We start from the raw sequence: 15,111 nt of genomic DNA, 5'->3' as shown, positions 1-15,111 counted from the left end.
GTGGCCAAGCTGTGTACACGGGTCAGCTTCCTGAAGCTCTGAGCAGCAACAAAAGTTCCAAGGCTCACTGAGATTGGCGTCCACCTGTTGGCTACTCTACCACCCTCTGAGGTTGCCTGGACTTATTCCAGAGCCTTTTGAAAAAAGACTGTCTATGCCCCACTGCTTCTTCCACACGGTGCAAGCTAGGGCATGTTGACCAGGTCGGGAGGATGAGGATGGGTCCCCTCCTGGGGGCAGCACACTGAGTCAGGCACTCGGTGGGGAGAATGTGGCCACTACTTCAGAGCCATACACTCAGTTTCTGCTAGAGTCTCCAACTCTAGCTTCCCCAGGAGGAGCACACCACTGGTTCAGGTTGGGTGCAACCAGCTGTCCCCCTGCAGGAATAAGCTCAGCAGGGCTGGGCCACCGGGACTTGGAAAAACAGATCCAGAGTGTCTTCCATTGGGGGTGGTGCCAGCTGAGCCCTCAGGAGGGGGCAAGCTGCTCATCTCCCCTTTGCTCTACAACTGCACTGTCAGAGACTCAGACAGGAGATTCTAGGGCGATGTGCTCCAAAGTTCCTAGCTCTGACTGCTGTTCCCTTGCCTCTGCAGAAGGGGGCTGGCAGGATGGGGCCACTGGGACTTAGTAAAACAGATCAGACAGTCTTCTGCTGGGGATGGCATTGGCCAAGCCCACAAGAGGGGAGCAAGCTCCACACCTCCCCCCAGTTCCACAGGCACACCTAGAGCCCAGGTCCGGAGCCTGTAAGGGAGACACACCCCGACAGTCCCAACTCCTAGCAGCCCTTCCTTACCCTGCACAAACTGAGATCAGCAGGGCAGGGCCACAAGGACTTGGGGCTGGGGGTGCTGGCTAAGCCTGCAAGTGGTGGGGAAGACTGGCCCCTATTCCAAAACCTCACAGTTCAGTGTCTGTCTGAGTGTCTGCCTATAGTTTCTCCAAAGAAAGAGCACACCAAAGGTTCCTGTTGGGTGCAGCTGACAGTCCTTTCTGCCAGATTCAAGCTTGGCAGGGTGGTGTTGCCAATATTTCTAGGACTAGGTTAGTGCACTCCTCAGGCTGGTGCTGTAAGACTAGGAGTGCCCAGCCCTGGGAAGATGGCACTTGAGAGTGGTATGGGATATTGCCTGAGGACCCAGTAGCTGACCTTCCAGATCTCTCGTCAGCGCCATGCCACCCAGATCTTCTTTTTTACGACTTCTGTATACCCTAAGTCACCTTCCGTCTACAGCAGTTCCAGGCGAGTGCCCAAGAGCAAGCTCCTATGCGTTGACCCTGTAGGAGAGCACTTGGGATTCTAGCAGTTTCCTTCTTTCCGGAAGTCGGAGTCCCAGCTGATTTTCACTGTCAGATGCTATACACATTCCTCTTCCTGGCCCTGGTGCTCTGGATAGGGGGTCCCAGCCTGTGGTCGAGACCCCACGCTCCTAAGGGGGTACCTTTGCAGCCAAGATTATCCCTCTGGTTTCTCAGCTACCAGCTCTCTCTGTGTCTCCGCCTTCTTACCAGTCTCTGTGTAACTTCTATAAATCCTGAACTCCTGTTCAGCTGTCCTTCAATTGGTCTTTTAGGCTGACTGCTCTATAATTTAGCTGTAAATCTGGTTTGGTGCCAGGAGGAGGTGAGTGTAGCTTCCACCTTACTCTGCAGCCATCTTGAAATCTCCAGTTTTACAGTTTCTTATGGATATCTAAGTAAATAATGTATGTATCTTCCTATCCTTTTAATGGGTGTATCATAGCATAGTCAGTCTTCCATTGAAAATGAGGTTGTTTCTAAAATTTTGGAATTACAAACAATGCTTCAATGAATAACATATATTTTTATAACTATATCTGTGAGATAAATTCCTAGAATTGGAATAACTGGGCCAAACAGTATAAGCAGTTGTCATTTGTTTGGGGTTTTTTTTTTTTTTTTTACAGAGACAGAGAGAGGGATAGACAGGGACAGACAGACAGGAACAGAAGAAATGAAAAGCATCAATCATTAGTTTTTCGTTGTGCATTGCGACACTTTAGTTGTTCATTGATTGCTTTCTCATATGTGCCTTGACCAGGGTCCCTCAGCAGACCGAGTAACCTCTTGCTCGAGCCAGTGACCTTGGGTCCAAGCTGGTGAGCTTTGCTCAAACCCGATGAGCCCGCGTTCAAGCTGGCGACCCCGGGGTCTCGAACCTGGGTCCTCTGCATCCCAGTCCGATGCTCTATCCACTGCGCCACCGCCTGGTCAGGCTGTCATTTGTTTTGATAGATATTGCCTAATTGCCCATTGTAAGTCTCAGTTTATATTTCTGTCAGCAGTAAATAAGCTCTCAGTTAATGGATAAAGCTAGCTAGAAAGAATAAAAGCCCATAAGCTTCCTGAGAACCAGTTTCCTCTCTCTTGATTCACCATCTTGATAAACAAGACAGGAGAGAGAGGTATCTTATCCCTGTCTTCAGTATAGTATCATATATCTGATGAGATTCTGGCCCTTCTTTCCCAGAGTAATGTAGACACTCCTATTGTTATTTTCTGCTGCTACAGTGAAATAGCTTTTTCCTTTAGTCACATAGTGGGAGTATGTTACTAGGACTGTTAGATTTATCATTTGAAGCATAATGAACCATTAATCAATTTCATTCTTAATGTGTTTATTTGAATTTAGAATTAATCTTGTGTCCTGAGAGATCATTTTCTGGCTTTTTTTTTCATAGTCTACTACCACACACACACAAAAAAATGACAGTCCGTTCTTTATTATTCTCACTAATGGAGAGAAGAGGAAAACCTCTAATATAAAGTCCTAAAATAATTATATTTGATTTTCAAATACTTAGTATATCACCTTCTGTTGAGAAACTGTAAGATCATAATCACTATCAGGAGAAATTCTTGAAGGAATCCCGCTGTTATTCCAGAGCAGGTATTGAGGGTGAATCTGGGACTGAGAAACAGTAACTTGATGACTGGTACTTACCTTCCTTCTTTTTTAATTCACCTTTCTGAATCACTCCTTACTTTTTGGGCAATAGTAGGGAGCTTTATTTTCAAAGCAAAGCATTACCATATTTTTCGCTTTATAAGATGCACCTGACCATAAGACACACCTAGGGTTTTAAGGAGGAAAATAAAAAAATATTCTGAACCAAATGGTATGTTAAAATATTTAATAAAATACTGTATTTTTCGCTCCATAAGACGCACAGGCATTTTCCCTTCCACTTTTGGGGGAAAAAAAGTGCATCTTATGGAGCGAAAAATAAGGTAGTCATTAGTATTAAAGGCAGCTTGAAAATGAGAGAGCAAGCAGCCAGATTATAGTATAACTATAATCTATTTATATGTAACTGAAGTTTAAACACAAACTGAAGGTGAGGAATTTGAAGTTTTGGACTTATCTGTTGTACAACTCTTCCTTTTCAATTCCAAAATAACATTAAGAAAAAGCAATCATGAAATTCAATTACCTGAGCAGTTTAATGCAACCATGCTAACAAAAAGACTTAACCGATAAGACGTCAAAAGGGTCTTTGTAAGCCAACAGCGTCAGTGGTATTATTCCTCCCACCTCCCAAATTGGAGTGAGTATCCAGAGAACACCTTAGGAGAGGGGTATGCAGAGTGCATGTCACACAGTGCCATGTGCATTTGTCAAATATGAGATACTGAATCAGTGTGTTTTTGTGATAAATTTTCTTTTGGATTTAGATGAGCGACCTGTGAGAGTTTATGCAGATGGAATATTTGACTTATTTCATTCTGGTCATGCCCGGGCTCTGATGCAAGCAAAGAACCTTTTCCCTAATACATACCTCATTGTGGGAGGTAAGAAAAGAACCTTTTCCCTAATACATACCTCATTGTGGGAGGTAAGAAAAGAACCTTTTCCCTGATACATACCTCATTGTGGGAGGCAAGAAAACATCTGATGACTTTAGGTGCTGCCCACGAAAATACTACAGTAGCCCTTTTTTCTGTCTTTATAACTGGAGTTATATTGGCTCTTGTTTTGGTTTTTAAATGAGGGATAGAGAAGTTTTAAATGAGGGAATGAGAAGTTCCAAACTCATTAACCTGAGGTGTCCAGTGTTTATCTCACTGTTTTTAGCTGAGTTTCTGGAGTCATGCCTGTTTAAGAATGACATTTACTCTGGATTTCAGTTTATCATTTTAAATCAACTGAATTAGAAAATCCAGCTAAACAAATGTTATATGGTCCAGTTCAGTCTTATACAAATATACATAATAGGAAAACATTTTTAAAAACTTAATTGATGCAGAAATACACAGCAGGTTTATTTCAAAGCTGAAGATCTTAGCCCTGTTGGAGCCTCTGTTCAAAGTGTGAACATGCTATTCAGTGAGTATTGCTCCTGAAGGTGTATCTTGGATTTAAAGGGGCAAGGGAGATGTTGAGTGGAATATGGGGGAAGGGGGATGCATTCAGGATGACACTAGAATGTAAACACAATAATTAAATAAATAAAAATTAATTAATTAATTAATTAATTAATTAAAAAACAAAAAGCATTGTTACCCAGACTGAGCTACCTCCAGCAGAAATTTCTCCAGGTGGGGAGAATGATTCCAGTCCTAGGGAATGGGAGAGGTTGGTGACCGAGGAGTGGTGGCTTTGACTTCCATCTTGATGGTGTGAACTCAGTTTGCAGTGATGAGCTAACGCACAACTTCAAAGGCTTCACAGTGATGAACGAAAATGAGCGCTATGATGCCGTGCAGCACTGCCGCTATGTGGACGAGGTGGTGAGGAACGCCCCCTGGACCCTGACACCTGAGTTCCTGGCCGAACACCGGGTAGGAACTGACTGGGCACATGTCCCCATCCCTGTTCCAGAATTTCTTATTTTTTAATGTTTTAATTAAATGTATTGGGGTGACATTAATTAATAAAATTATTATACAGGTTTCAGGTGTATTCTACAATACATCATCTGTACAAAATTTCTTCATCTCTTAGGACTTCTGGTACTTGGGCTAGTTTTCTACTAGCCTTATTTCACTTCTGCCTCCTATGTAAATTTCACACAGAGGAGATATAACAGTGACATTACTACTAATAAAAGGCATGACTGACATTTATATGGGGTTTGATGGTTTATGGCTTTTACATCCATTATATTTCATTTGCTCCCCATAACAGTCCTGTTGGGTAAATATTATTTCCATTTTTATATGACAACAAAGCCAGAGAGACCAAATAACTTGGTCCAGATCATACTGTAGCAGGTCACACAGTAGAAATAGAATGCTTCAGTTAGGTGATCCCCTGCCCCCATGCACACACACATGCACACAACACACTATATGTGTTCATCCTCATAGCATGCCAGTCTCTTAGACTATACATAATGCCAGCCATGCTCTCAAGCACATTCCAGGAAGTAAGACAGATAAACATAGACTTCTCTTATATTGACTTAAATTTAGTTTCAGGGCTTTGATTTGGGGCTTGAAGTTTTGTGTAATCTGAAACCAGGGAGATTTTTCACTTTTGCTCAGCGAGTTATTATAAAGCCCCTTACCTCCTAATTCTCCCACATTAAAGTATCAGGTTAACTGCAAAAGGTCGATATAAGAAATGAGAGGGATTTATCAGGTCAGGTCAGAGGCCCTCAAGCCTAAGGGACCAGCAAGCATATTATCAGTTCTCTACAGGGGTGCGTGGAATTTTGAAGGTGAATTCTTCAATGAAACAGGAAGGAACAGAGGTAGCCAAAGTGCTTCAAAAGCAACGTGTTTGAAGGGTAGGCCTGAAGCTAAGAGATATGTGTTATAACGCTTGAGGATTAGGACACACTTTTTATAGTTCTCTAGCTTTTCTATGTCAACACTTAGTAGCCAGTGGTACCAACAGTAATGAGTAAGTGTATGCCCAGTAACACAACCGACTGGCCCAGGAAGAACTTCTAATTTGCTTTTCTTCTTGTTAGCAGCATATCTTCAACCACAAGTTTTGCCCACCATCCTTAGTTTTGCTTTTCTGCCTATGGATTCCTAATAAATAGTTTATGGGTAACTGAGATGTTAGCTGAGAGTCCCTGACAGTCCTGATGAGCATGCTTCACACCGCAGTGCCTTCTGGGAGTTGGGTGTGGTGGTATTAGCAATTATATTAGCAAAGGGTATATGGCCTATTCAGGAAGGAGTGAGTGAGGTTGAGCATATTTCTCAGATAGATTATTATTTTATTATTATTTATTTATTTATTATTATTTTTTTTCCTGAAGTTGGAAACAGGGAGGCAGTCAGACAGACTCCTGCATGCGCCCGACCAGGATCCACCCGGCATGCCCACCAGGGGGCGATGCTTTGCCCATCTGGGGCATCGCTCTGTTGCAACCAGAGCCATTCCAGCGCCTGAGGCAGAAGCCACAGAGCCATCCCCAGTGCCCGGGCCAACTTTGCTCCAATGGAGCCCTGGCTGCAGGAGGGGAAGAGAGAGACAGAGAGGAAGGAGAGGCGGAGGGGTGGAGAAGCAGATGGGTGTCTCTCCTGTGTGCCCTGGCCAGGAATCAAACCCGGGACCCCTGCACACCAGGCCGACGCTCTACCACTGAGCCAACCGGCCAGGGCCTCAGATAGATTATTGATCGCAGTGCTAGTGGACTCTTAACTGTTTCAAGAGGTGTTGACACTAGTAAAATGAGAGATCCTGAGACCTGATGGTCTTTTATGGCTTTGGATTTTGTATTTCTCAGGAGTCTAGATGTATCTATTCTAATGAAAGCGTTCTTGGTTGCTATTTTTATATTCCCATTCATTTCCTGGTCTGAGAAAGAAACCAGTTGACAAAGGTTCACACTTGATGAATGCTTATAGAACTGGGAGGACGAGGAGATCTCTTCTTTCCTCCCTCCCCCCCCCACTAACTAGCACTCCCAGGTCAATTTTCCACTCATGGTGACAGGGTGCAGTGTGAGGGTAGCACCTCCAGTAGACCAGGAGAAATAGCCAGTAAAGGAAACTTGCTGACTTTATATTTATCATCCTTAAATGAAAAAGGTTGAGTGGCTTGATATGAATCATGGAATTTATGAGCAAAGCAAAGAGAGATAAAGAGAAAAGGCCTGAGGCTTGGCGTATCCTTTTTGTCCTTTTTCTGGGCATGACAGTGTGTACTAGTTCTTTATGAATGGCAGATATCCTGGGTTTTAAATGATGTTTTCTTATTTTAAGATTGATTTTGTGGCCCATGATGATATCCCTTATTCTTCTGCTGGAAGTGATGATGTTTATAAGCACATCAAGGAAGCAGGTAAGTTGATATGCGTTCTCACTTTATAGTCTCGGGCAGTGACAAAGATCCAACCACATCTCTACTTTACAGAGGGAAGTTTTTGTTAGTTTGTTTTTTAATTCAGTGAGAGGAGTGGAGGCAGAGACAGACTCCCACATGTGCCCCAACCAGGATTCACTTGGCAAGCCCACTAGGGGGCTATGCTTTGCCCATCTGGGGCACTGCTCCATTGCTCAGCAACCAAGCTCTTCCTGGTGCCTGAGGCAGAAGCTATGGAGTCATCCTCAGCCCCTGGGGCCAGCTCGCTCCAATTGAGCCAGGCTATAGGAGGAGAAGGGAGAGAGAAGAAAGAGGGGGGAGGGGTAGAGAAGCAGATGGGCGCTTCTCCTGTGTGCTTGGACTGGGAATCAAACTCGGGACATCCACATGCCAGGCCAACACTCTACCACTGAGCCAACCTCCAGGGCCCAGAGGAAAGTTTATACACTGAGAAATTCCACATCCATTTTTAGGTCCCACTTCAGATAAGAGATTAAGGTGAGCACAAAACGGAGATCCATCAATTCTCAGTCTAAACATATACTATTGATATCTGTTTTAATTTCAGGAAACCTTTTTCCAGCCCTGTGTTTTTCTTTGTTTTAAGGCCATATGGCTCCTCCTTTCCTTGACCCCTAACTTTTGATTCATTCTTATTCTGTATGTCAATATCTCCAGACTTCCTTAATAATAAATGACTCTACTTTTTTTAATTTTAATTTTTAATCTTAGCAAGAGGAGGGGATACAGAGAGATAGACTCCTGCATGCGCCCTGACCAGGATCTACCCAGCAAGGCCACCAGGGGGCAGTGCTCTTCCCATCTGGGGCCCTTCCTCCATTGCAACCAGAGCCATATTTTAGTGCCTGAGGTGGAGGCCATGCAGCCATCCTCAGCACCCAGGGAGAACTCGCTCTAATGGAGCTATGGCTTCAGGAAGGGAGAGTAAGAGAAAAAGAGAGAGAGGGTGAAAGAGAAAGAGAGAGACGTGAGAGGAGGAGGGTGGAGAAGCAGATGCGTGCCTCTCCTGTGTGCCCTGGCCGGGAATCAAACCTAGGACTTCCACATGCCGGGCTGATGCTCTACCACTGAGCCAACTGGCCAGGGCCAATGATTCTGCTTTTTGAGGACAGGAATGTTGTTTCCAGTTTCCATCTAGTCCTACTGCCTGAGCTAACCAGAATGTCACAGTGTTTGTCTGTTTTGGGGTTAGGCATGTTTGCTCCAACACAAAGGACAGAAGGTATCTCCACATCAGATATCATCACCCGAATTGTCCGGGACTATGATGTGTATGCCAGACGGAACCTACAGAGGGGCTACACGGCAAAGGAGCTCAATGTCAGCTTTATCAACGTGAGTTCCAACCGCATCCCAGACTCATCAACCTCATCCCAGACTTCCCTGGCTTTAGGACACATGTTGCTTCCCACTTCATCTGAGCTGAACTTGCTTTTCAGTCTGCTATAGTTACCTTCCCCTAAAGCTCAATGAATCCTCTGCACATAACACTATGCTAAGCTCTTTACAAAGAGAATAAAACAGAGAGACATTTTCTGCCTTTATGGTAGTATCAACACATTGATCTAAAGACATAGCCAATTAGATAAATAAGAATGTGTAACTTACACAATACAATATGTATATCAAATGCATTTAAAATAGTAGTTCTTAGCCGTTTTTTTTTTTAATTTGATGGTCTTTTGAAAATCTGATCATGGCCTGACCAGGCAGTGGTGCAGTGGATAGAGCGTCAGACTGGGATGCAGAGGACCCGGGTTCGAGACCCTGAGGTCGCCAGCTTGAGTGCGGGCTCATCTGGTTTGAGGAAAAGCCCACCAGCTTGAACCCAAGGTCACTGGCTCCAGCAAGGGGTACTTGGTCTGCTGAAGGCCCGTGGTCTGGTCAAGGCACATATGGGAGAGCAATCAATGAACAACTAAGGTGTTGCAACGCACAATGAAAAACTAATGATTGATGCTTCTCATCTCTCTCCGTTCCTGTCTGTCTATCCCTCTCTCTGACTCACTCTCTGTCTCTGTAAAAATAAATAAATAAATAAAAATAAAAATAAAAAAGAAAGAAAATCTGATCATGCCCTGGCCGGATAGCTTGGTTGGTTTGAGCATGTCCCGAAGCGTGGAGGTTGCCAGTTTGATCCCTACTCAGGGCACATACAGGAACAGATTGATGTTTCTATCTCTCTCTCTCTTCCTTTCTCACTCTCTAAAATCAATAAAATGAACATTAAAAAAAAAAAAAAAGGCCCTGGCCAATGGCTTAGTAGATAGAGCATTGGCCTGGCATATGGACATCCTGGGTTTGATTCCCAGTCAGGACACACAGGAGAAGCAATCATCTGCTTCTCTCCCATTCCCTCTCCCCGTCCGTCCTCTCTCTCTTCCCCTCCCCCAGTCAGTTGCTAAGTTTATTTGAGCATTACCCCTGGCACTGAGGATAGCTCTGTTAGTCTGAGAGCACTAGCCTCAAGCACTAAAAATAGCTCAGTCTTTGAGCAATGGTCCCAGATGGGTGTTGTCAGGTGGATCCTGGTCAGGGTGCATTCAGGAGCCTGCCTCATTATTTCCCCTCCTCTCACCTAAAATAAAAAATAAAAACGTCCATACTTACCTGGAAGGGGAGATACCATGATCACGAAGGTGGTTTTCCCAGGGCGAGGCTTAGCCATTGCACTCCGGATGTGCTGACCCCTGCGATTTTCCCAAATGTGGGAAACTCGATTCCCTAATTTGTGTTAGTGGGGGACTGAGTTCGTGCTCTCCCCTGAAAAAAAAAAAGTCCAATGAAAGCTGCGGACCCCTCTCTCTGGATAGCGACACACATATTGTGTGTAATTTCTCAGGATATTAAACCTAAGTTTTTTTTATCTTTTTTTTTTTTTTTTGTATTTTTCTGAAGCTGGAAATGGGGAGAGACAGTCAGAGAGACTCCCGCATGCGCCCGACCGGGATCCACCCGGCACGCCCACCAGGGGCGATGCTCTGCCCACCAGGGGGCGATGCTCTGCCCCTCCGGGGCATCGCTCTGCTGCGACCAGAGCCACTCTAGCGCCTGGGGCAGAGGCCAAGGAGCCATCCCCAGCGCCCGGGCCATCTTTGCTCCAATGGAGCCTCGGCTGCGGGAGGGGAAGAGAGAGACAGAGAGGAAGGGGGGGGGGTGGAGAAGCAAATGGGCGCTTCTCCTATGTGCCCTGGCCGGGAATCGAACCCCGGTCCCCCGCATGCCAGGCCGACGCTCTACCGCTGAGCCAACCAGCCAGGGCTAAACCTAAGTTTTAAAATATTATTTATGAGCCCTCAGCTCCTGCCCTGTGGGCCTAGGCAGGATACTCCTAGGAAGGCTGTTCAGACACCCTCTCTCCACTCCCTCCCTCATGGTGCCAGAGTTCCCGGTCCCCCTCTAATCCTCCTCCTAGTTGTCTGCTGCCACCACATAAGCTCTAACATACATAACCCCTCAGCCTCTCTGACACTCTACCTCTGTCACTGCTTGGTCCCCAAGCCCAGGCCTGGGGCCTCTTCTCTTTCCACCTGCTCTAGAAGTGATCTCATCTAGGCCCAACTCTGCCACTGAACTCTAGACTTATAAATCCAGCCACCTCCTAAATGTCCCATCTGGGTATCAGACAGGTTGACCTGACATGTCCCAAACAGAATTCTTGATTGCTCCCAAGTCTGCTCCAACTTTGGTCTTCTCCACTCAGAAGATGATACCACTGGCCTGACCTGTGGTGGCGCAGTGGATAAAGCATCAACTTGGAATGCTGAGGTCGCTGGTTTGAAACCCTGGGCTTGCCTGGTCAAGGCATATATGGGAGTTGATGCTTCCTGCACCCTCCCCCTTCTCTCTCTCTCTCTCCTTTCCTCTCTAAAATGAAAAAAAAAAAATGGTGCTTATAAGGAAAAATAAAGAAGAAGAAGATGATACCACTATTCCCCCAAATCCTCAAACCAAAGATCTGGATTCCTCTCCCTCCCTCACCCTGCATCCCACCTTGCACCCTTGTGCCATAGCCATGTGGGTCTGTCCCATCGTCTCCCATATGGAGGACTGTGCAGTTTCCAAGAAGGTCCCCATACTATCTGTTTGCAGATCATCATCTTTTTCAAACATAATACCATTTTGACACATCACACCCTGGCCAAAGCCCTCCAGTGACTCACCATCTCACTGGGAACAAGATTCTGGGGCTTGCTTGGCCTACAGGTGGAACATGGAGGCTCCAACCTGTTTGCTTGCCCTCACCCTCAAACACTCCACCACTCCCCACTCCACTCCAGCCATTTAAAATTTTTTTTTCTCGCCTGACCAGGTGGTGGCACAGTGGATAGAGCATTGACCCAGGTCACTGAGGACCCAGGTTCAATACCCCAATGATGCAGGCTTGAGTGTGGGCTCACCAGCTTAAGTGCAAGGTTGCCGGCTTGAGCGTGGGATTGTAGACATGACTTCATGGACCTTTGGGATGGCTTGAGCAAAGGGTCACTGTCTCGGCTAGAGGCCCCCAGTCAAGGAACGTATGAGAAAGCAATCATCGAACAACTAAAGTGCTGCAACTATGGGTTGATGCTTCTCATCTCTCCCCCTTTTTGTCTCTGTTTCTTGCTTTAAAAAATCCCATTGATTTGAGAGAGAGAGAAAGAAAGGGAGAGGAGAAGAAAGAGAGATAAGTATTAACTCATTATTTCACTTAGTTGTTCCATTTAGTTGTGCACTCATTGATTACTTCTTGTATGTGCACTGACTGGAGGTCAAAGCCGTGACCTCTGGTGCACTGCGTCGATGTTTTTTTTTGTTTGTTTTGTTTTTTACAAAAACAGAGAGAGTCAGAGGGAGGGATAGACAGGGACAGACAGACAGGAACGGAGAGAGATGAGAAGCATCAACCATCAGTTTTTCATTGTGACACCTTAGTTGTTTATTGATTGCCCTCTCACATGTGCCTTGACCGTGGGCCCTCAGCAGACCGAGTAACCCCTTGCTCAAGCCAGCGACCTTGGGTCCAAGCTGGTGAGCTTTGCTCAAACCAGATGATCCCGCACTCAAGCTGGCGACCTCGGGGTCTTGAACCTGTATTCTCCGCATCCCAGTCTGACGCTTCATTCACCGCGCCACCGCCTGGTCAGGCTGGGTTGATGTTTTATCCATTACCCACCCAGCCAGGTCCTCTAGCCACTTTTTATGAAAAATAAATAATAAAATTCGATTTATGGAAGCAAAGTTTATTTTAGCTTAATGTTGTCCGTTAGCAACAAACTGCTATCATTTTGTATATAAATAATGCCTCTGTAAAGTTCATTTAAAACGAAAGCTGCTAACTCTGCCTTCTACATTAGTGGTTTACCATGCTTCCTCACCTGTTCCCCACTCTGTGAATTCTGAACAGGTGAAATGGTTTCATCTGAATATGATTATCTATGCAGATAAACCCTAGCTGTTGTTAACCACCTACTGCAGAACCTTTTATCTACAGTCAGGAATTTAGAAGTCTTAAACATATTTCCTTATCCCTTTATGATTGGGAAATTATGAAAATACTTTTCATTTGACTGAAGACTCTCCTCCTCACTCCTCATCCCCACAGAGGTCTCACCGTTTTCTCTTATCTTTTTTTTTTTTTTTATTCATTTTTTTTTTTTAGAGAGGACAGAGAGAGAGAGAGGAGAGACAGAGAGAAAGAGAAGGAGGGGAGGAGCTGGAAGCATCAACTCTCACATGTGCCTTGACCAGGCAGGCCCAGGGCTTCGAACCGGTGACCTTAGCATTTCCAGGTCGATGCTTTATCCACTGCGCCACCACAGGTCAGGCCCGTTTTCTCTTATCTTTAGAGAAGCTGGTAGGATCAAAGAGGAGCATCTTTATTTTGTGAATGAGCAAACAGACTTCCAAATACTGTACTAAAAACAACTCTCTTAAAGTCATAGAATAACCAGTTATAGAGGAGGAAAATCTAATACAATAAAAATTAAGTAAGCCTAGGGGGAGGGGCACAGAGAACTAGATAGAGGGTGGCGGAGGACAATCTGACTTTGGGCGAGGGGTATGCAACATAATTTAATGACAAAATAACCTAGACATGTTTTCTTTGAATATATGTACCCTGATTTATTAATGTCATCCCATTACCATTAATAAAAATTTATTATAAAAAAAAAAAAAAATTAAGTAAGCCTGACCAGGCGGTGGCGCAGTGGATAGAGCATCAGACTGGGATGCAGGGGACCCAGGTTCGAGACCCTGAGGTTGCCAGTTTGAGCGCGGGCTCATCTGGCTTGAGCAAAAAGCTCGCCAGCTTGGACCCAAGGTCGCTGGCTCGAGCAAGGGGTTATTCGGTCTGCTGAAGGCCCACGGTCAAGGCACATATGAGAAAGCAATCAATGAACAACTAAGGTGTCGCAATGCGCAACGAAAAACTAATGATTGATGCTTCTCGTCTCTCCGTTCCTGTCTGTCTGTCCCTATCCCCCACTCTGACTCTCTCTCTGTCTCTGTAAAAAAAAATAAAATAAAATAAATAAATAAATAAAAATAATTAAAAAAAAATTAAGTAAAAGATGGACTACTTTCACTCTCCAGCTATTATCGTTGGCTTATTCTTGGCAATACTGTGCAGTGATCTTGTTGCCCCTTTACATCTCCGTCTAGAATGGGGGTTGGGTTTTGTTGGGCATGTTCATGTTCTAAGTTTATGTTTTGTTTTTAAAAATGTGACTTCAGCCCTGGCTGGATAGCTCAGTCGGTTGGAGTGTTGTTCTGGAGCGTGAAGGTTGCCAGTTCAATTCCCTGGTTAGGGCACATACAGGAGCAGCTCAATGTTCTTGTTTCTCTCTCAGAAAAAACAAAAACAAACAAACAAATAAAAATGTGACTTCATTTGGTTACAAACATATTACTGGGCCTACCCTATATATTTAGTTTAGTCCAGGTTTCCACAATGTTAGAATCGTCACACTTTTGTATAAGGTGACCATACAGAGCATATTTTTTTAATTTAATTTTTTTGAGAAGGGGGGAGAGGAAAGGAGAGAGAGAAGCATCAACTCATTGCTCCACTTAGTTATGTATCCCATTGATTGCTTCCCATACATGCTTTGACTGGGGATTGATTGAACCAGCGACTTTAGGCTCGAGCCAGCGACCTTGGGATCGAGTTCGGGATCAAGTTCAGGATGGAGCTGGTGACCTTGGGTTTTGAATCAGTGACGTTGGTGCTCTGGGTCGGTGGTCCATCCACTGCACCACCACTGGTCGTCAGGTCAGAGCATATCTTATCTCTATTATTATGCTAGAGAAGTGTGGGATAGATTAAGCGAAGTAGAATTCTAAAGACTAAAAAGTGTCCAAAGAGTGCCAAGCCATGTTTTTCATCCTTTGGAATGAATGGTCAGAGTGGATATTATTCCTCAAAACAGTTCTTTCTTTATGTAGGAGAAGAAATACCACTTGCAGGAACGGGTTGACAAAGTAAAGAAGAAAGTGAAAGACGTGGAAGAAAAGTCAAAAGAGTTTGTTCAGAAGGTAGAGGAGAAGAGCATTGACCTCATTCAGAAGTGGGAGGAGAAGTCACGGGAATTCATTGGAAGCTTCCTGGAAATGTTTGGTCCAGAAGGAGCGCTGGTATGTTCTTTTCTGCTAGGTAATTTAGGGCATTTTAAAGAAACTTAGGGAGTTCTTATGCTATGGAAAGAATTATAGAATCCTTAAGCAGAAAGGGATATCAACATTCAGAAGTTAGCTAATCTGTTCCCCTTATTAGGCAGAACTATATTTCAGTTCTCCCCAAAAAGTTCTTTAAAATC

The 15,111-nt window shown here is 44.7% G+C and overlaps 1 protein-coding gene and 1 non-coding gene across 7 annotated transcripts in view; both read left to right on the top strand.

Moving 5' to 3' along the window:
• Positions 1-15,111, top strand: part of PCYT1A (phosphate cytidylyltransferase 1A, choline) — a 95,567-nt gene that overhangs the window by 75,434 nt on the left and 5,022 nt on the right. For all 6 annotated transcript variants that reach the window (XM_066241740.1, XM_066241744.1, XM_066241746.1 and 3 more), the window contains 5 exons: positions 3,703-3,819; positions 4,658-4,809; positions 7,192-7,270; positions 8,505-8,647; positions 14,741-14,929. In XM_066241740.1, coding sequence (XP_066097837.1) covers positions 3,703-3,819; positions 4,658-4,809; positions 7,192-7,270; positions 8,505-8,647; positions 14,741-14,929 — 680 coding nt within the window. The remainder of the gene's footprint in view (positions 1-3,702; positions 3,820-4,657; positions 4,810-7,191; positions 7,271-8,504; positions 8,648-14,740; positions 14,930-15,111) is intronic.
• On the top strand, positions 9,915-10,078 carry LOC136312424 (U1 spliceosomal RNA). Its single transcript, XR_010727005.1, has one exon. It is a non-coding gene; the product is annotated as a U1 spliceosomal RNA (small nuclear RNA).

This window comes from Saccopteryx bilineata, chromosome 8 (genome assembly GCF_036850765.1).
Source record: "Saccopteryx bilineata isolate mSacBil1 chromosome 8, mSacBil1_pri_phased_curated, whole genome shotgun sequence".
Classification (NCBI taxonomy): Eukaryota; Metazoa; Chordata; class Mammalia; order Chiroptera; family Emballonuridae; genus Saccopteryx; species Saccopteryx bilineata.
This window is presented reverse-complemented; position numbering and strand designations above follow the sequence as displayed.